The sequence below is a fragment of the Hyaena hyaena genome, unplaced genomic scaffold (assembly GCF_003009895.1).
Source record: "Hyaena hyaena isolate Hyena2069 unplaced genomic scaffold, ASM300989v1 scaffold_195, whole genome shotgun sequence".
In the NCBI taxonomy this organism is placed as follows: Eukaryota; Metazoa; Chordata; class Mammalia; order Carnivora; family Hyaenidae; genus Hyaena; species Hyaena hyaena.
In genome coordinates, this window is record NW_024080827.1 from 592,005 (window position 1) to 613,958 (window position 21,954).

General features: G+C 36.2%; 1 protein-coding gene across 4 annotated transcripts in view; it reads left to right on the forward strand.

The window, feature by feature from the left end:
• CPEB2 (cytoplasmic polyadenylation element binding protein 2) overlaps window positions 1-21,602 on the forward strand; it is a 70,300-nt gene extending 48,698 nt beyond the window's left edge. For all 4 annotated transcript variants that reach the window (XM_039241567.1, XM_039241568.1, XM_039241569.1 and 1 more), the window contains 6 exons: window positions 5,036-5,206; window positions 6,394-6,483; window positions 10,885-11,003; window positions 11,290-11,404; window positions 13,863-14,044; window positions 19,203-21,602. In XM_039241567.1, coding sequence (XP_039097498.1) covers window positions 5,036-5,206; window positions 6,394-6,483; window positions 10,885-11,003; window positions 11,290-11,404; window positions 13,863-14,044; window positions 19,203-19,430 — 905 coding nt within the window. In that variant the 3' untranslated portion in view covers window positions 19,431-21,602. The remainder of the gene's footprint in view (window positions 1-5,035; window positions 5,207-6,393; window positions 6,484-10,884; window positions 11,004-11,289; window positions 11,405-13,862; window positions 14,045-19,202) is intronic.
• Window positions 21,603-21,954: the final 352 nt, after the last annotated feature.

The window sequence follows — 21,954 nt, forward strand, 5'->3', positions numbered from 1 at the left end:
TTTCCTCTGAATATATAGCTTTTGCTGCATCCCACAAATTATATGCTGTGTTTTCATTATCATTCAGCTTCATTCTTTTGAAGTGTAGGAACCTGAAAATACCTCCCAGTTTCAGAGCAAAAAAGGAGAAAGCTAATTGAATTTTGGTTGAAAACCGTTGCAAGTATTTTAGTCCAAATTATTTGATAATCAAATTTTACTTCTCTCAAGAGCAAACATACTTCTGACTTTATTGTCATTCTCATGCACTAAATGTAGGAGTGTGTCATTCTCAGCACATTTATAGTGTACTGTATGTGAAGTAAGTCATTACTTAGTGGTTCTTCTTTTAGAGTTGTGTAAATTAGGTTATAGGGAAAGATATTGGCAAGATAAAACATGACATTTTGGGGGAACCTGGGAGACTCAGTTGAGTGTCAGACCTGACCTCAGGTCATGATCTCGCAGTTTGGGAGTTTGAGCCCTGTGTTGGGCTCTGTGCTAACAGCTCCCAGCCTGGAGTGTACTTCGAATTCTGTGGCTCCATCTCTCTCTTTCCCTCTCCCACTCATGCTCTATCTCTCTCTTAAAAATAAACGCTTAAAAAAAAAATTTTAGGTGATATTTTTGTTGCTGATGTATATACTCAGTTAACTCCTCTTTTAAATGAGATTTAATTCCATAGCTTTTATTGCTTCTAGAAAGAAAATGGTTATGATTTTCTAGCAATGAAGGTTCTTATTAATATGTGTAATATTTTCTTAGCCTTTCTATTACATCCTTTGTTTAGGTGAGCTTTGGTTTCTAGATTTTAGACATAGATTATAGATTTTTGATATTTGTTTTACTAACTATTATTTATTGTAGGTAAAATGATATTATATTTTGTAATACAGAATCATTGTTAAATGCAGTTATAATAGGAATATGCTTACAATATTACAGTTAACACACAAAAGATTAAATCCTTTTTGGGTCATGACCTCTCTTGTAGTATTTCCTTTGTCACTATACTTAACATTTTGATTTAGACTCTAAATATTTATGATCTGTGTTTTTTCTCAAGATAAAAATTTATTAGACTGCTTATCATATTCATGGGACTGCTAAATTCATATGTGTGTTAGGGTACTTTAAAGTGAAATAATTTCCAATGTATTGGCATGTCTGAAATAAGAATAAAATCCAGATTTGTAATTTTTTTAACTAAAAACTAATTAATATACATGTTTTTCTGCCTCATTCCTTTTAAAATAGAATTATTGAAGTCCACCTTAGAAGTTGAACCAGTTATAATATTATTTGTAATGGATCTGATGTTTATTTTGTTAGATAAAGGAATTAGATAAAATACTTTTGAAGGGCTTTCTTTCTGTTGATCACATAGACTATTGACATTTGTTTTTCATTGACCCTTATTTCCAACAGCAAAGGTATTGGAGAAGTTAATTATTCACTCAGTGAACATGGGCATCTTTCAGAACCTTTTATTTAAATTGAAATTGAGTGTGTGCAATAATTTCTTATTCCTATACAAATAAGGCCTTTCTACCTGGTTTTGATATTAAAAACTTCAAATTCTTATTTCCATCATCCAGCCAGCTATAGTTCACAGGCACACGAGTCCCCTTCTCATCCCATCTTCCAGTCTCTGCAGGCCATCACATTTCATATTGTCTTTGTTTATTATCACTTGCACTGTTATGTGTGTTATTCAAGATGATGATATACTGACTTTTTTTTAAGTTTATTTATTTTGAGAGAGAAAGGAGAGGGAGAAGGGAGAGCCAGAGAAAGAGGGAAAGAGAGAATCCCAAGCAGGCTCTGCACTGTCAGCACAGAGCCCAGTGCAGGGCTAGATCTCACGAGTAGTGACATTATGACCTGAGTCGAAATGAAGAGTTGGACACTTAGCTGAATAAGCCACCTAGACTCCCTCTTTAATGTCGTTTTAATGTTGAATATTACTTGTCTGTATTAAGGCACAGTGCTACAGATTCTATTCATTGTTTCTTCATCCAAAAAAAAAAGAACAAGAAAGCAAAAAACAAAAAAATCCTTTCGTTCCATCTTGAAAGAAAAACAATTTGTCTGCATTCTTATTTTCTCTTTTTCCTTCTCTAATAAACTTCCAAAGAATCATCTTTTGATGTCTTTACTTTATAAAATTCCACGTGCAGCATGACTCCCCTCCAACTTCACTAAAATTGCTTGTCTTCAAAGATCATGCATTTCTTCAAACACAGTTGTCATTTTTTAAAATTATGTTAACATCTCATGTTGTTACTTCATTGCTCTTTTTTTTTTTTTTTTTTTGAGCATTGATCACATTTTTCTTTGGAACTCTGTTATAATAATACTTTGGCTTCCCTCATACTTTTCTTACCAATCCTTTCTCAAGCTCCTTGAATGTTCTCTCACTTCCCCAAGGAACTACCCTCATCCTTTGTCTCTGGAGTTTTCATCAGTGATACTACAAAGAACTTTAACCTGTCACCTTTATAAGGTTGACTCTCGACTCTCGAAAATGTGGCTTATTTCCTTTCTCCACTCCATTTGCATCCTCCCACCTTACTTTTAATGCTGAACATCCTCTCATCATATGAAGCTGCACATAGCGACCCTTTCTTTTTCTTCCTTCTTTCAAGGTTTCATCTTTATTCCAGTGTGTTGACATACAGTGTCAATATTAATTTCAGGAGTAGAATTTAGTAGCTCATCACTTATATACAGCAACCAATATTCATCATTCCAAGTGCCCTCCTTAATGCCCATCACACATGTTCATCGCCCCACCCCCCTGCCCTCCAGCAACCCTCAGTTTGTTCTCTCTAGTTTCTTGGTTTGCCTCTCCCTTTTTTCCCCTTTGCTCATTTGTTTTGTTCGTTAAATTTCACATATCTGTGAAATCATATGGTATTTGTCTTTCTCTGCTTTATTTCACTTAGCATAATACTCTCTAGCTCCATCCACGTCATGGCAAATGGCAAGACTTCATTCTTTTTTTATGGCTGAGTAGTATGCCATGGTATATGTATATCATATGCACTTTATACATTCATCAGTCAGTGGACATTTTGGGCTCTTTCCATAATTTGGCTATTGTTGATAGTGCTGCTATAAATATTGGAGTGCATGTGACCCTTCGAATCCATATTTTTTATCCTTTGTGTAAATACCGCATAATTGCTAGATCATAGGGTAGTTCTATTTTAGTTTCTTGCGGAACCTCCACAGTTTTCTAGACGGGTGCACCAGTTTGCATTCCCACCAACAGTGTAAGTGGGTTCTCCTTTCTCCTCATTCTCACCAACAACTGTTGTTTCCTGTGTTGTTAATTTTAGTCATTTTGACAGGTGTGAGGTGATATCTCATTGTAGTTTTGATCTGTATTTCCCTGATGACGAGTGATGTTGAGTATCTTTTCATGTGTCTGTTAGCCATATGGATGTCTTCTTTGGAAGCATATCTATTCACGTGTTCTGCCCATTTTTTTAAACTGGATTGTTTGACTTTTGCATGTTCAGTTTGATAAGTTCTTTATAGATTTTAGATATTCACTTTTTATCAAATACGTCATTTGCAAATATCTTCTCCAGTTTAGTAGTTGCCATTTAGTTTTGGTGGTTGTTTCCTTCCATATCTATCCTTTTTTATACCAGCTTTTGGTCTTTATTGTCCTTATATTTAGTTAATGATTCTTATCATTCATGTTCTAACATCTTCTTTTAGTTCCTCCTTTCCATTATTTTTCTCTGTTTTGTTTCCCAGATATCTGCTGTTTGCTGTTACAGTATCTCCCCTGTCCTTCCTCCCTGATCCACTCATTTTTAACCACTTTAACCACATTTGCTGTAAGTTTTCCTACAGCCCCAGAAAAGTTCTCTTGCTTAAGCCCCTTTATCCAGTTTTTTGTTTTAATCACCCACTAAATAAAACCTCTCCTTCAACCTGACATTCAAAGCTAAGTATTCTGGCTAGTCTCAAAACTGTTTTCTTACCTTTACTCTCCCTATTTCCAACATGTAGTAGTCAACCTTGACTACTCCCTATTTCTTAAGTAAATTCACAAATTTTCTCCTTTCTATTATGTTTCTCCTTCCACTTGGAAAATTTACTCAAAACCATGTTCTAACGAATATTTCTACTTAGAAATATCTTACTCTCTCTCGTGCACTCAGTAAATACCACTGCCTTTCCCTTTTTTCCACAATTGCTATCCAGTTTCATTTAAGGATTTAAGAAATTACCCAGTTATTAGCCAGATTACTCCCTTCCTCCAGCAAACTTCCTCTGAAATACTTTGAAGCTTTCTTATAGATATGTGCCATTATTATATGTGTAGATCTCTTCTTTTCAAAATGTACATTCTCTGAGAGGAGGAGACTATATTTTATTAGGTCATTTTATTTTTTTGATCCCCATGGAGTCTAGCATCAGGATTGCTGTGCAGTAGAGGGTTAGACAGGATGTGCCCTATATAAAGGGTGCACCCCTGAAGGGTGGGCTCAGATGAGGACCAGAGGCCTAGAGGGGATGCCTTTTTCTGTTTTTCACATGTGCAGAAGCCCTGTCTACCCTCTTATATAATTGTCACATGTGTAATCAATTAATTCCAAACCTTATATGCAAGTCTTCTTGTTGCCTTGTCCTTACTGTAGTCTGCAAGTGGCTTTTTATTATGTCTTCTTATCTATTTAGTCTGTGCCATTTCCTCTCTGCCACCAATTTCTCAAAGGTTTCTCCTGTTACACATCCAGTTTAACCATCCCCATACATCAGATTCCTGCTGCTTTCCATAAAAAATTGAAGTGATCTAGTGTTTGCAGTATAATTGTTGTCATATGACTATGTTTACTTCTGAGTCATTCTTCAGACTGCTTCTCTTTTGAATCCAGGTAATTAAAACCTTAAACTATCTGAATTTCCCTTATTTTGTTTATGCCTATGTCACCTTCATTTTTTAATCCTTTGAATTTGTCATTCCTGCCTTTATGCTTGACTTTGTCATTTCTTTATATCTAAGATTCAAGTTATATTTCTTCTTATATTTTAGGTCGTTCTTCCCTCTTTCCAATAGATGATGGTCTCCTTGATGATGGTCATAATGATCAAGTTGGGGTTTTAAATTCCCCCACATGTTACTCAGCTCATCAAAATGGAGAACGAATAGAACGCTTCTCTCGAAAAGTTTTTGTTGGTGGTCTTCCTCCAGATATTGATGAAGGTAGGGTGACGATTTGAATTTAAAACAGATAAACAAACAGCTAAAATACGATGTGTGAATGGGTATATATAATTTTTTACCTCTAGAGATTTTCATTCAGAATCATCTCTGTTTAAATATTTTATCACTTGCTGAAATGTGAAATCGGTAATTGGACCCACTTAAAGTTTTATTCTTTGTCTGTTAAAATGTATATTGTTACTGTGAGCATTCTTTTTTTGTAAATAAGATTGTCATACAAAAATATTTTCTTATAAAACTTAAAACCTTTTGTATTGCCATAATACAACACACATGAAATAAAGGTAACCATGAAACTCTTCCTGCAGGGTGTGATAGTCAAAAGTTTAATTCCTTTAAGGATGAACAGACTCTTAGAAACAGATAAGAAAGAGGCAATAAAACCCCAAAGGGTAATGGAAACAGTATAAACAGGAAATTCAGGTTATATGAAGGCATGTATTAACATGTGTAAAAAATACTCATGTGTAATAAAAATAAAAGAAAATAATTCAAGGTATAGATTTAAAAATACTGAAACTGTCTAATGTTTGTGAGGTTGTGGAAAATTGGCCACTCTTATTCCCAACTAATAGGATATTGCTACACTTTGAGAAATTTTTCAGTTATGATTCAATATCCACAAACTTACTCTAAGGACTAATTAGTATAATAAGGTTTTCATGTGATGAAATAACCTAGACCATATCATTGGATTTGACCTATGTGTCAGTGTCAGACCTTAGTATTTTAGGAGTATGATAACTTTACATGTCTTGTTTGAGCAGAACTTTTCTTTCCCTATAAGATTTTACTTACCAAGCAGTAGCAGTCTCTTTATTTAACTTGATATGCTGTTGGCATGGTTTTCAAGGTAGTACTATTTATGGTTTGGTGTACTAAAATCCATTAGTATCCAGGCAATGTTATATAAAATTTTAAAACTCATACTGAATTGACTGCTCTGGCCAATGTGCTGCTTATAAATGAATTTATTTTGACTAAAATAGCTATTTAGTTCATGTATCCTTTTAGTAAGGATATTAGCTATGTTTCAAATTTTCATATTCTAGTTTATCTTAGGCTACTTGGTGCTTTCAAATATTAAATCTTTAACTTATACAGGATTTTTTTTAGAATGAACCATTAATACTAATTCCTAATGCATATTATTGTACTTTTTTAAGATGAAATAACTGCTAGCTTCAGAAGATTTGGGCCTTTGGTAGTAGATTGGCCTCATAAAGCAGAAAGCAAGTCCTATTTTCCACCAAAAGGTAAGAATTTGTATTGTAAATATTTTCTAGGGAATCAGTTTTATGAGAGCAGATAAGATATTGTCAATTACTTTGTGTTTCCTTTTAGAATTGAATATCCCTACACCTTTATATAAAACTAATAGAGTAATTTGTGAAAGCTGGTTATGTGTCAGGTGAGAAAGAATGGTCCTGGGGACTTTCCTTGTTTCCCTTTCAGCCAGTCAGGAATCATAAGACATTTGTTATGCTATTATATAAGGATATAATGGTTTGACAGTGATTCCAAAGACTCAAATCAGTGAATGTTTGAGTAATTTCTCCATCTGAAGCATCCTTCTAAGTAACTTGGGTACAGACATATAAAAAATGTGTTCCTCTACACAGTGAAATTGAAATCTATGTGAAGTGAGAAAAAATGTGTATAAACACATGAATAGTATAAATACTGCAAGATTTACTCAAGTGTTCCAAATTAGAGCAGATAACAACAGAGTAATACTCTGTTGGTGAATTTAGCAAAAGGAGAAAGTGTCTGCTCCAGAAACCCCATTATATGAAGAGATCACATGTGAGGAGGATACCTGGTTGAGCTAGTGACTTACTGCTAGGATCTGCCCGTGATGAGCAGGGAGGGGAGGGGAGAATTCAACATGAATCCAGTCAGGTTGCTAATGGCAGATTCTCTGAAGGTGAATAAAATGAAAGAGGGAAGTTGAGAAACGAAGACTTTTCTTTGAACAACATTGAAATACAATTTTAGGGGGAAAAACACTATCTTTCTCATGGCTGGATGAATTTTCAAGCCTGGAAAAGAGACTCCAGTAAACGTGTTAAATGGTCTGATTTTGGCTCTGGGAAAGGAAACATGTTAGATTAGTTACTGGCATATAAAAACTAGTTAAAGATTTCTGGTAATGAACTATATGGGCCATCTCCACTTTTTGTCACTGAGAAGTCTAGAACCTCCGTCACTAGTTCATGTAGATTTTTAGAGAAATGAAATAATTAAGTGATTCTTGTTTTACATCTTAAGATCTTAAAGAATCAAGAGTATCTTTTGAGTAGGGATTCTGAATCCCAGGCCACTCTAAGAATCTGATTAAAGCAATGTACCTTTTTCTATGTAAGCCTAAATTTTCACCCAGTTTTGGAGTTTACTGTACTTGGAGGTCCTGATGCTTGTTTTAGAAAGAAAATTAACTTCATATAGATCTAGACGTTCATTTGTTAGCTGAGTTGTAATCTGTTGTTGTCCATTGTTTTACTCCCTTGTCCTTTTATAAAACTTAACTGAGTGTTCAACAAAAATGCCAGTTAGTTTCCAGTGTTCTGCCTATGTTACCACTACCATGGCCCACTTCAAGAATGTGACTAGTCTGTCCATACCTCTGGCTAGCTCCAGTTTTTCTCCCACAGTACAGCTAGAATAATCTTCCTGAAAACTCATCTAATAGTGCTATTCCCTTGACCCTTGACTTAAAACCCTTCAGTGGTTTCTTTTATTGTTAGAAAAAAGGCAAAAATGCATTTGCCCTGCCCAGCCTCCCTATTTCTCTAGTTTCTTCTACCACTGTTGGCTTCTGTCTCCCATCTGGTTCTAAAAACTTGTACTTTTTTCCTCAGGGCCCTTATGTATGATGTTGTCTCTCCCTGAAAGCTCTTCTCGTGGGTCTTTATCTACTTACTCCCTGCTCAGCTCAGTTTAAATATTGGCTGCTCACAGGAAACTTTCAGGACCCACCTAACAGCTCACATCCTCCTGTCTTAGGCTCTCCCAGTACTGCTCAGTCCTTTCATACCACTAGTCAAAGCTGCAGTGATTTTGCAAATCCGTGACAATTTTACTAATATCCAATTCTTGCCTTAGTCTATAGGACTATGCCTTTAGTTATCTTTGTATTCTTGGTAATTCACACAATGATAATTGACTAACAAATGATATAAACAACAATAAATAACTGTAGAATAGAGAGAGTCCTTTGACCTGAAGTAGGTAATTAAGGCCTCACTGAGAAGTTTTGAAGAAAATCTAAAGGTAGACATCAAGGAATTGAACAACGTTCCAGAAAGGAATTGAAATACAGTTTAGAAAGGAAGGAGAATTGCTTTTTGTGGAGACAGGAGTACATTTTTGCCTGAGCTTCTTTTTCATATAACAGGATAGTGGACTCTAAGCCTGGAGAGAGGCGTTGTCACAAGTCTAATCCAACTGAATAGTTGCTGTCCTTGTTGCTCTTGTTGCCATTGTCATTGTCGTTGTGGTTTTTGTGGTGATGGTTGGTTTATTTTCTGAAACTGGAAAGCAAAACAAAACAAAACTCAAAAATGTAGCACTGGCAAATCACAGTTCTTTTGGTACAACTGTAGTTATTTGTCATCACCAAAGACCAGCGTTCCCAAGCCTTGTTCTCTCAGCAGTGTTGTCATTGCTGTAATTCATTTTCCATGGTTTGGAAAACACTGATATTCCAGTTAGCGAAGCTGCCTTGTAATTAAGGCAGCACCATGAGCCCTTGGATAGAGCCACATATGTACATGTGTTTCCTTTACAGTGAATGAGGCTCACCCTATGTGGGTATTAACTCACTGTATAGTATGTGTTTGGTAGGAGTATTTTAATACTAAAGGCTTTGCTTTAGCTAGATCATAAATTACTTGCCACACTGCTTAATTAGTTTTGTGATGCAAAAATTTCTTCCCTAATAATCAGGCAAATAATTAAGCAATATTAAGAACACTGAATGTAAAGTATTTCTTTAAAACTAAGTAAAATGAAAATATTAATATCAAAATTTAATATCACAAATCTTAACATTAAAAATACTGAAATTAAAATACGATTTTAGTAAATTGGTCTTATAACCTCTCAATTATTACAAAAGCTATAACTCTCAAATTTAACTTAGCTCGTATCAAAATTAAATAAAGCCTTCACTTTAAACCAGTTTTCATTTTTTATTTTCTCAAGTACATTTAAATTATTTCTAGCAAATGAAAAGGTCTGAGATGTTTTTTTTTTTTAATCTTGCATAATCAGGTCTTTGGAAGTTTCTATTTGCATAGGTTAGTTTGATGACTTATTTATGCAATCAGGTATTATAATTTTATTAAAATGAAGCACTTTTGTGTCACATCTGACCTTTGTGGCAATTACAGCCATTGTTGGCAATAAAGATGTGTGTTTTTATTTCAACGTAAAACATGACCTCACAGTTACCATTCTTTGTATGATGGAACAGATGTGCATGGCCTCCTGATGATTTCTTCATATTGGAACCAGATTACAGTTCTCTAGGTTCGTTTGCATAGAAATCTTACCAAGGCAAAGAAGTGTTTTTGGTCATTTAGTTCTCAACTTCTAGTAATCATGTAATGGTGAATTTGCAGTGTAAATTTTGGTACCTTCTTTTTATGATGAAATCTGTTCTGCTTAAAGATTGACCACTAGTTATCACAAAAAGAAGAGGAAGGGCATGTTTCCCAAAGGTAGAGGAAACTAAGCAAGAGCTTGGATCCAAAGTCCAAACATAGTCTCCAGACTATTTGAAAGGAGTGTCACTCCTCATCCAACTTGAGGCTTGATTTAAAGTTCTAACCCACGCCGAAGGAACCCATTTCATTACACCTCCTGAAGACAGTTTTCTTAGTATTCGAAGTGGTCTCGCTGACTGTGGACTTTTTCTCCTGCTAAGGGAAATTCGTGGGCCTTTCCAAGTATACGTTAGTCCCAAGTATGCTCCAGAACGTGTCTTACCCTGAGGGCATTGATAAGAATCTTCAGCTTCTAATATTCTCAATGTGTTAATCTTGCCAAGTTCTTTTTTTTTTTAACTTTTTTTTTTTTTTTTTTTGAGAGAGAGCGACAGAGCATGAGAGGGGGAGGGGCAGAGAGAGAGGGAGACACAGAATCCAAAGCAGGCTCCAGGCTCTGGGCTGTCCGCACAGAGCCTGATGTTGGGGTCAGACCCACAAGCTGTGATGAGATCATGACCTCAGCCAAAGTCAGATGCTTAACCGACTAAGCTACGCAGGTGCCCCACTTGCTAAGTTCTTTAAGAAGACAGTATGATGTGGGGGCTGTCCCGGGTTTGAAATTATTCCACCAGCTACTTGCTTATGTGACTAACCTTGGGCAAGTAATTTAGACTTGTTGTGAGAATCATATGACATAATTATGTAAAGTTCTTAGCACAGTATTGATAGCGACCACTCTATAGAAGATAGCTAATTAATGAGTATCTGTTTTTGTATGTATTCCATAGGATATCATGTTCTCCTTATAGAAAGTGTGATGGTTCTAGTTCTGTTTGACAGTTAATTTTTTTATTTCCAGTAACACGTATTTTCCAAACCGTACTGAAATTTGGGGTGAAATCACTTACGTTAACATAATTGTCCTATTTTTAATGGTTTTTACAGGCTATGCATTCCTTCTCTTTCAAGAAGAGAGCTCAGTTCAGGCACTGATTGATGCTTGTATTGAAGAGGATGGAAAACTCTATCTGTGTGTTTCCAGCCCCACCATCAAGGATAAACCAGTAAGTAAATACTATTTGAACTTTAGGCTACAAGTGCAAGTTTACCAAAAACTGTTTTGAGATCATTGTTAATGATAAAAAAAAAAAAAAAAAGTTAAACTGCCATGTTAAGGGTTATGTTTTTGAAAATCTGGGTAATTTTTAGTATCTAGATTTAAAAAATAAATGTTTTGAAATCCAGCTATCCAAACTTGTGAAAAATAAAAGGGCAGCTGTTAACTGGCACAAAGCAGCATAAGCTATCGAGGGAATAAGACCCATTGCAGTAATGTGATTTTCTTCATAGGTTCAGATCCGTCCTTGGAATTTAAGTGACAGTGATTTTGTGATGGATGGTTCTCAGCCTTTGGATCCTCGAAAAACAATTTTTGTTGGAGGTGTTCCTAGGCCATTAAGGGCTGGTAAGTAGAACGTTAAAAATGCGGCTTCTTTAAAAAATTTTTTTTTTATTATGAATTCAGTAAACATCTGGGAGCTGTTGTATACATGGCACTATTGGGTGGGCAGGGGGCAGATTCCTCATGTTCCAGTAGTTGCTCACTACAGAATTCTCAGAAGCATTCTTGAAACCATCAAGTCACTGGAGAAGTGGACATTTATCTATCAATATTAATAGTTAACTCCAAACAGACTCTATAAGAAGAATCAAAATGCTTCTGACTTCTTAAGTGTAATTCTCTAAGATAGAAGAATTTGAGGTCTGTTTGTTTTATGTGGGTTGATTCGGATATCTGAAGAAATACGGGATTTTTGAAAATAGTGTTTTGATAAGTAATAAACTTCTGTTTATCAGTAACCAGGAACTAGACTTTTAGCAGAAGATGTCAAATAGGAACATAATTATAGACATCAATGCCCACCATACAAGCATTTTCTGTGATCCCATATGCCCTGTGAAGTGTGTTAGTGCGTTCCACCACTGAGAACGTCCTCTTCCAGTATAGGAGATGCATGTTAAAAGAACCATTCACACATGTAAATACTTACAGAACATAACTGCTACAAAGAAAGACCACAGAGAATACAGAAGAGCATATAGCCCGGGAATGTGGTGCAATCTGATCTTTAAGAGACACTTGTATTTTAGCTGGCCTACAAGAACGGAAGGAGAAGAGTCGAAGTGGCAGGAGGGTTGTGAAGACTGTGTTTCACACAAAGGGAACAGCATGTTCAAAGATCATTAGTGGAGGGAAGCAGAATGCATTGGAGGAACTGAAAGAAGCCCAAAGTGGCTGACTAGGGGTGTAAGGAAGGAGGGGACAGACACAAAGGCATTGAGAATGTGAATAGGAATCTGGTCCTACAAGTTTAATAAGCTGATTAGGCATTATCCTCAGAGCCAGGGGAAACCAATGAAGAGTTTTAGATAAGTAGCTCGAGATACATTTTGGGGGCAGCTGAGCTGGGAGTAGATACTGGTAGATGATGTTAGAATCCCACCTTTGTGGGACAGGAGACAGATAATGGGAGCTTGGATAGGAGGTGGCAATGGTGAGAGATCAGAATGCACGCATGTTCATGTTCATTTGTGAGGTAAACACAAAGGCTGACTCTCAGCTTTCAGTCTTCAGCCACTACGTAGATAGTGAAATAGAGAACACTGAGAAGGAAGATTGTGGTCTTGGTTTTGAAAGCAAGTGTGTGGTACCATTTAGAGCTAAGTAGAAATTTCGGTACAGCCATTTGTATCTGATATCTTTTTTAAAAGAATTACTCTTGCTGCTGTTTTTAAAATAAATTTTGAGGGGGCTTGCTACTGTTTTGACTGTAAATCAAAAAGCAAAGAGATAAGGCTATTCCCACGATCCAGAGAGAAAATAATAATAGCTTGGAACAGGATGTTAGTGATGGAGATGAGATTGGATTTTAGATATGTCTTGAAAATCAAATTCATAGGATTACATGTACAGTGGGGAAAAAAGAAAATAGGATGAAACCAAGGCTCTTGGCAACTTCATCTTTTGTATTGCTTACCAGCTGAGTCAGCAAAAACTCATTGGAGCAGATTTAATGGCATGGGGGAATATCAGGAGTGCCATTTTGAACATACTGTATGATAAGGTCTGTTAAATGTCAATATGAGTTGTCCATGAGATGGTTGCATAAATGAGTTTGGAGTCCAGAGAAGAGGCCTGGGCTGGATATAGGAATTTAGGAGCTGGAATCCCATAGATGGTATTTAAAGCCATGACACAGGATGAAGCCACCAAAGCCACAAGCATAGAGAGAAATCCATGCACTGAAACTTAGGGTACTCTGACATTGAAAAGTCAAGGAGTGGAGGAGGAACCAGCAAGAAAGACTAAGAAGGAATTACAGTGAGGTCAGGAGGAAATTAGTGGAATAATGTCCTGGAAGCCGGATAGAGAAATAATTTCAGGGAGAAGGAAGAGTTTAACTATGTTCAGTGCTGCTTCCAGGTAGACTGACCATTGTACTTGGCAATGGCATGAGCGATTAAAATGGATTCATGGGGTTAAAGTCTGGTTATAAAGGGATGAACAAGGAATGGAAAGAGAGGGATTGGGTAGTATGAGAAAAGAAATAGCAGTTTGGCTCTAAAGGGGAGGGAGCGTAAAAACTAAGCACTCACTGAGAAAGAGAAAAATAGAGTTAAGAGATTTTTTTTTAAAAGATGGGGAATAACCCAGTATAGATGAAAACCTTGTGATACACGAAGGAGAGAAGAGAATTGCCAGGTAACTCTAGTGTTAGGTTGGGCCCCATATGCTGGTGAAAGGATTGGATTTAGAAAACAGCATGAAACTATCCTGTTGACTTTTCCTTTTTAAGAAAGAACTTAAATATTGATTTACAGTGTTGTCTCACATTTGATGGGAACTTCTTTTTCTTTTCAAGTGGAACTTGCTATGATCATGGACCGGCTGTATGGTGGAGTTTGTTATGCAGGAATCGATACAGATCCTGAGCTAAAATACCCAAAAGGTGCTGGTCGAGTCGCTTTCTCCAATCAGCAGAGCTATATTGCTGCCATCAGTGCTCGGTTCGTTCAGCTTCAGCATGGGGATATTGATAAACGCGTAAGTTGCATATTGGGAAATCATTTGACATCCTCTAATGTGCTGAGTCAGTAACATATAATTCAAACACTTTATTTTTTTATATTTTAATTTATTTTATTTTTTTTTTAATTCTTAGAGTTAAAAGAGTATTACATCAAAATATCTCTGGGGCGCCTGGGTGGCTCAGTCAGTTAAGGATCCAACTTTGGCTCAGGTCATGATCTCACAGTTCGCGAGTTTCAGCCCTGCATCGGGCTCTGTGCTGACAGCTCAGAGCCTGGAGCCTGCTTCGGATTCAGTGTCTCCCTGTCTCTCTGCACCTCCCCTGGTCGCTTGCTCGCTCGCTCTCTCAAAAAAAAAAAAAAAAATTAAAAAAAAATTTTTTAATATATATCACTGAAATGTAAAATCATTGAACATACTCTGAACTTTAGATACAATACTCGAAATATAAATGTCACTGTAAAAGCATGTCAAATTTTGTTTGTTGTTTTTATTTTTTATCCACCAGTGAAGTGTTGATATCCATCTTACTGTAGAGGCAGGGCTGGTTTTAAGAGCTTGTACCCTTGAGCCAGATTGCCCAGGATCCCATTTCCACCATTTGCTCTGTAATCCTCAAGAAATTAACCCTCAGTGTGCCTCCTTTTCCTCACTTATCAGATAGAAAGCAATAATAGTATCTCTTTCACAGTTATTTTGAGGATTAAATGAGTTCACCTATGTAGCAGCACTTAGAGGTTGGCCTGGTGAGTGTTATTTACGTGTTTTTATTTTTTATTTATCATAAAATTTAAAATAAAAATACACTTTGTATATTTCCCTAAATACACACAATAATAAACCTGCAAATAAACTAAACCTACAAAATAATTATCATATGGGCACCTGAGTGGCTCAGTCTTAATAAGCGTCTGACTCTTGATTTTGGCTCAGGTCATAATCTCATGATTCTTTGGTTCGAGCCCCATGTTGGCCTCTTTGCTGACCGTTCAGAGCCTGGTTGGAATTCTTTCTCTCCCTCTCTCTCAGCACCCTCCCCCTCTCAAAATAAATAAACTTTAAAAAACTTATCCTAAACTTTAAAACATTCACTGTTTAATAGCATTATTTAGGTCATCACAATAAGAACTTTTTAGGAAGCCCTATGAATGTTAACTAAAAGCCAGCCCGTTGAATAATTGCTAATTGCTAGCACTGATTACCATCCAAAATAGAGGAAAAGAGTGACCAAACTCAATTGTTCACTTACAAATCTGTTTCATACTAAAATCTCTTCATAGTTCCTATATATAGCTAAGTGGCATTCTAAAATAGTCATGGTTGCATTATAGTACAGATGAGATATACTAAGAATATGAGGTGAATTAGCTTTTTAATATCCAAATTAGTAGATATAACTTACGTGGATATTTATTATCCCAGTAACAGTTTCTTGAAGTTTCTTCTCCAAAGCTATCTATACATTAAAAGACTGTTTTGGAGGGGGAGCTGGTTAAGGAATATGGCTTGACTAGACCATGGATTCTAAAAGTAGTGTCAATTTAATTGCCAAGCCATCCCATTTAAACAAAAAGTACAGCATAGTTTGAGTTCATACATGCAAAGCTTTTTTGGTTTTTGTTTGTTTTTGCACTGTTACTTAAAATGTTGCAAAAAAAAAAAAAAGTGGAGGGTCTCTGCTTTAATTCCAACTTGCATGAAAAGTTGAACTGGAGTTTCTCTAATCCAGTGGCTTTCACCCTCAGCTGCATGTTAAAGTCACCTGGGAATTTAGAAAAATCTTGACATCTGGGTCCTTCCCCTCACTCCCAGATTCTGTTGTAATTGGTGGGGGACAGCAGGAATTTATAAAGCTCCCAGGTGATTCTAATGTGTGGCCATGCTTGAGACTACCTCTCTAGTCTAACCTTGACTTTTGAAGAGAAGTGATCCTGTTGACTGAGGAAATTACTTATACTATATGTAGCTGTAGTTATTTAACAGGCAGAAGCACAGGGAAAATTGGTGCAGGGTCAAACCTCATCCTTTTTTGTCTCCAAAATGATAGTGAAGGACCAATTATTTCGGGCAGAATATTGATTCTTAAAGAGCAACTCAAAACATATACATGCCTTCTTAAAAGGGTATTGAAATGTTTATTCTTTAGGGTATGTGTTACTAAGGTATATTTTGAACTCTATTTGAAATAATTTGAGGAGTGCCTGGCTGGCTCAGTCAGTAGAGCATGTGACTCTTGATCTAAGTAAGGGTTGAGTGTAGAGAGTACTTAAAAATTAAATCTTAAAATAAAAGATATTTGAGCCTTAAGAATTTTATGTCACTGGTATTGTTTATACCAAAAAACTATATTAAATAATTAACCTTTTATACCTTTCATGTCTCTACTATGAACATAGTTATGAAACCAGAAAAAGAGATTAATTTTACATTTATAACTGATAACCCAAAGATTTGGAGAAGATCGAAATTGTTTATTCAAGCTACTTTTTTGGCTCATGAACACACTGGGGTTTAATGCCCATCTCCCCAGTTGCTAGAAAGCAGTCACCACAGAGGTGTGTAATTCATTGTAATTTTTGTATGTTACTTATTCCATGAGTAATATCATTCACTGTGCCTTCTGGTACTTACCAAAGGGAGTTGTGTTATGCTCCAAGTTGGATAACTATTATTTCATTAATTATGACAAAGTATTACAGATAGGTTCTCTGAAGTAAAATAAGGAAAATCGCCATAATAGAAAATGATAGGTACAGAACTGATGAGACTCAAACTCCTCACGTATGCAAGAGATTAATTTTTAAAGATTATTAATCAAAAGTAGGGTTTGGTTATTCTCTAAAATCGTAAGTTTGAAATCAAATTTTCTATGTTTGAAGTTAGTGATTTTGAAGATGAGTAGATGAGCTTCATAATATAATATCTAGAATTTTAAAATAAAAATAACTGAAATCATTGCACTTTAAGATTTATTCAACAGTTTTACTTTAAGTCCTGAGCACCAGGCATTTTATGAGATTCTGTGGAAATGAAGTAAACAACACAGTGACACTCTGTCTTTAATTAGCTTAAAATCTTACAGTGAAGGCAAGAGATAAAATCATGAGAAAGAAACTTAGAAAGCACATATAAGCATACCACATTTCCTCAAATATAGTTTCTGCTTTGTGCTAGAGATTCTGCTAGCTCCTGGGAACTAAGAATTGAGCAGACGCTTTCCCCGTGCCCGTCTTGTTTATCATCTAGTAACGTGAAATCCAGTAATTCTCTTGGTACTTTGAGATATTCTTTGGTCATTTAATTATAGTTATGATACTATATCATATAATAGTTGAACGATAAAGATTGAGCATAAAAATTTTTTAATTAAGGTCATAGATCTTTTTAAAAAAAATTTTTTTTAACATTTATTCATTTTTAAGAGTGGGAGAGGGGCAAAGAGAGAGAGGGAGACACAGAATCCGAGGCAGGCTCCAGGCTACGAACTGTCAGCACAGAGCCCGATGCGGGGCTCGAACCCACAAGTGGTGAGATCATGACCTGAGCTGAAGTCGGACACTTAGCCGACTGAGCCACCCAGGAACCACTCAAAGATCTTTTTAAAAACCAAAAGCCAATGGAAAAAAAGTTTAAAATCTTTAACTGGCAAAGAGAAACTATCTTTTTTAAAAAGCCTCCAGCAGGAAAAGATACAGATAGTGAAGAAAAGCAAAATGTTCAGTGTACATAAAATATGTTTATCCAGCCCTAGTTCATGAAATGGAAATATAAACAACCACTTAATTCCATTACCTCTCTATCAAATGTTTATTTTACAGTTCTTGTCATCAACTTTTAGATTTTTTCCTGTTTGTTGTTGCTGTTGTTACAAATAATGCTTCAGGAAATACCCTTATAATAGTACCTGGGTGGCTCAGGTCATGATCTCAGTTTATGGGATTGAGCCCCACGTGGGGCTCTGTGCTGACAACAGAGTCTGCTTGGGATTCTCTCTCTCTTTCTCTGCCTCTCCCCCACTCACATGTGCGAGTACACACACATTCTATCTCAAAATAGATAAACATTTTTTTAAAAAAAGAAAATACCCTCATATACTCATTTTCTCCATACCTGCAAGTATTCACACATTCAGAATAGAAATTGTTGGATCGTTATTTTTTACCTTGAGCAAGCACTACTTTACCTCTAACCAAGCCCTTGAAACACTCAGTTTTCCCTCCTGTCCTCAGGAAAGGCTGAGGCCTGAGGCTGCCTGGCACTGTCCAGTCAGACAGAGGTGGTGGCCCTCCGTGTGGAAAGTTATTATAGCAGGCAGCACTGGGGTACAGAGTCTGCTGTGTGCCAGGCGCTGTCCTAAATGCTTTTACCTGTGTAATCTAATCCTCACAACTCTGTGAAGCAGGTTCTAGTATTTTTCTCACTTGACAGACGTGGAAGGTTAAGAGGCGTAGCGCTCCGAGCAGAGTCTGAGGTCTTCTCCTGAGTCAGGCCTTCTCAGTGTGCTTTTGATTTTATGTCTTAGAAATTCACCAAAGTCTAGACATGCCCTTAATGAGATTATTCACAGTTCTGGTCTATGTGTGCCAAGTAGTTACTAGCAGGGTACAGACAGAAGTGCTGCCCTGACCAGCAGTCGTGTAGGGTTGAGCTGGCTCCCAGGTGGTATTGAAAACCATTCATCTCCATGCCCTTCTCTTTCTCACTCACAATCACCACCGCTGCCCCCGCAAATATTAACACACACTTGTTTTAAAGATGGTACTCCACCAAGGTGAGGGCAGAATGTTTTATAAATCAGTTAGATTTATAATATTAACTATCTTTGAAAAACATAGGTAAACACCACTCAGTTTATAGTCCTCTGAAGAACACATCAAAATAAAATAAAATTACCAAATTTAAACTAAGTGCTCCTTTAATCACGTGGATATTTATGAACATGAAACATCTTATAAAAAGATGACCAGTGCAAGAACAGAGTCACTTCATTGTTGTTTTGTTTTGTTTTGTTTTGTTTTTTCCCCACGACATGGGAAAGCTCTTTCTCTAGGAACCTGCCTACTTTCTCAGTGTTAAATGCTGGCCCTTTTCTTGAGGACTCTGAACATTTTAAATTCTCTAAAATGATTTCTGAAGCAGCTTTCATGGGACATCTTTTTCCCTCTTGTTCCAGGTGGAGGTGAAGCCATATGTGCTAGATGACCAGATGTGTGATGAATGCCAGGGCGCGCGCTGTGGTGGAAAATTTGCTCCCTTTTTCTGTGCCAATGTCACTTGCCTGCAGTATTACTGTGAGTTTTGTTGGGCAAATATCCACTCTCGCGCAGGACGTGAGTTCCATAAGCCATTGGTAAAGGAAGGTGCTGATCGCCCACGTCAGATCCACTTCCGCTGGAACTGAGACTAGCACACCGGCCTCTGTGTAACACAGAAAGAAAGGGTGCATGTGGCTTACTGTGTCTGAAGACGCGACACGCGGAAGAAATAAGTGCATTCTTCTGCTCTCACCCCAGCTACCAGTACATGCATCTTTATCAGCAGCCAAAACACTACAAGCCTCTTGTGTTTCACCAAAACCCCACATCTCAGGCTTACTAATTTTTGTGATATTTTCATGTTAAAATAAAATGTTTTTTTGTATTTTCTCCAAGTTATTTTTATATGTAAAGTTAAAATTAGATACGAGAATGTTTTGCGTAGGGGCAAACAGTCTGCTGCTATATAGTGGGTGAAGTGTGCACTTATTTCTAAACGTGGGTTTTTAACTTCAAGATCTGCCCCAGTAATTTACCAAAGGTAGCAAAATAATAGTGAAGATGGAATATGTCTGCTACAAATGCTTATTTTTATTGTTGCTATTTTCAGTGTATACATAAACTAAAAATTAGGGTTGATTTTTTTGCTCTCCATTTTGACTTGCAAGAAATAATACCTCAAGATAATCTGATTTATTAGCTATTTTTAAACATTTTTAATCACAAGCTGTATTAGCTTTGCTGCTATATAGGTGTTATGTGTAAATGCCACCTATTAATACGGGATTGAAAACGTTAGAGACACACTGCATTGCAGACAAAATGCAGGCAGCACAATATGGCCTAAACTGCCATAGTTTTAGAATGTGAAAAAAAATGCATGTTTACTTACCTGTATACACCTTATGCATGCACTAGAGTTATTAACTTATAAGAGGTGAGGTATTGCAAATGTTCAAAAAAGCTCTCTTGAATCTAGGTAGCATGAACAAATTATAAAATTTGTTTAAAAAAAGCAAACTTGCATGCATTATTGTGACTTCAAGTTAAAAAAATTGTCCTACATGTGTACAATATGCAAATTAGTTTTAGATTAGAGAGTGCAGCCATTTTGTGATCTGGTCGGTAGTGGAATTCGATTTTATGCAGACTGGATGTAATATTTGTAATCCCTGTGCAATTTTGTGATGTGCGGTTCTAATTCATGTGCAGTGATATAGTATAGGTAAAAGATTGAAAAAAGAAAAACACTAGAATTTTAAAGAAGGTTGATTTTAGCCCCTTTGATAGTTCATGGTTAAGACATCCTTTATAAACCAAAGATGGCCAGCACACTGCTAACCAGTCACCAAATGTAAGACCCACAGGAAGCCCATATTAAATAAATGATCTTTATAGAAGAATGCAAAACTTTAGTAAACCTAAGTAAAGTCAAAATGGAGATGGGGAAATATACAGATGGCTAGTTGCATAAAATTCAATTTTACCTTAAAGACAATGGTGAAATCTGGCTTAAACTTGCTTACATGTTTGACCTATGTACATTGGGGTCTTCTGTCTAAACTGGGGTCACTGTTGCATGGAACATTGTTGTTCTTAATGGTTAAGAATTGCTTTTCTTTAGATTTTGATGAAGGAATTTTGGTAATGACTTTGCTTGCAGTTTTTTTGAGAAAGTGGCATGGAGACATGCCGTAGTTAATGAGTTTCTCTTGGTACTGAACACTATTAGAATATCGTTAGTGATATTTTTTCTCTTTAGAGCATTTTTAATGCAACTAGCCATTATATTTTAACGTAGAAGTTACTCTGCAATCTAAGCAAAGCACCCAACAATGGTGGATGTTTTTAAAAGAAAATGTGGAACTAAGGTTCTTGACTCTAAAGAGAGAAAATTACAAGGGTGTTGCCTTATCGCAGCCCCTTGGGACAATCCTTCACGTGAGCAAAGTGTTGATCTTATTATCGGTTGTCTCTGGTGTGCTTTTTTGTACTGTAAAAATATGTGGTTCATGTCTAACTCTGCTGTTTTATTGTGGTTGTGGTTCCAGTTTTTAATGTTTCAAGTTGATGCTGTTTTCAGAAGAGCTTTTTACTAATTTATTTGTCGATGTTCCCTATTTGTTACTTAACCATGATCCTCCAGATTTTTGGAGTATTCTTTTCTAACCTTAACCCTGCCAACCTTGATCCATTTGACATTTGTTATGCACTATTTTTATATCTCTGTGAGAGATTTTTCCAACAGTCAGCTATTTTATGGCACACTTTTTTTGACTGATGACATCTCCTTTGCTATACCTCAATTTTTGGAATTTAGAAAAGAAATCAGTAGTTTTGCAATGTTAATTATTTAGATATTTAATTTCGCAGATTTTTTAACTTTATTTTCATAATTTCTGCTTACTGTTTAAAATTGAAGAGCCTTTTCATGTATTAAATAATGAACACTAAAACAAATTATATGATGAAAATGATTGGAGATGTTGAAAAATCACTTTCCCTTCTTAAACAGAAATAAGTATTGGGAATGAAGGGAAATGAAACAGAACCCCTTTTCGCCACGGGTAAAAACGGCAGAAATGTATGGTTTGTTTTACCTTCATTTCTGTTATAGTTAAAGCTTGTCCGTCTAATCTTTCGTTCCTTCCCCACCTCACCCCTACCTCT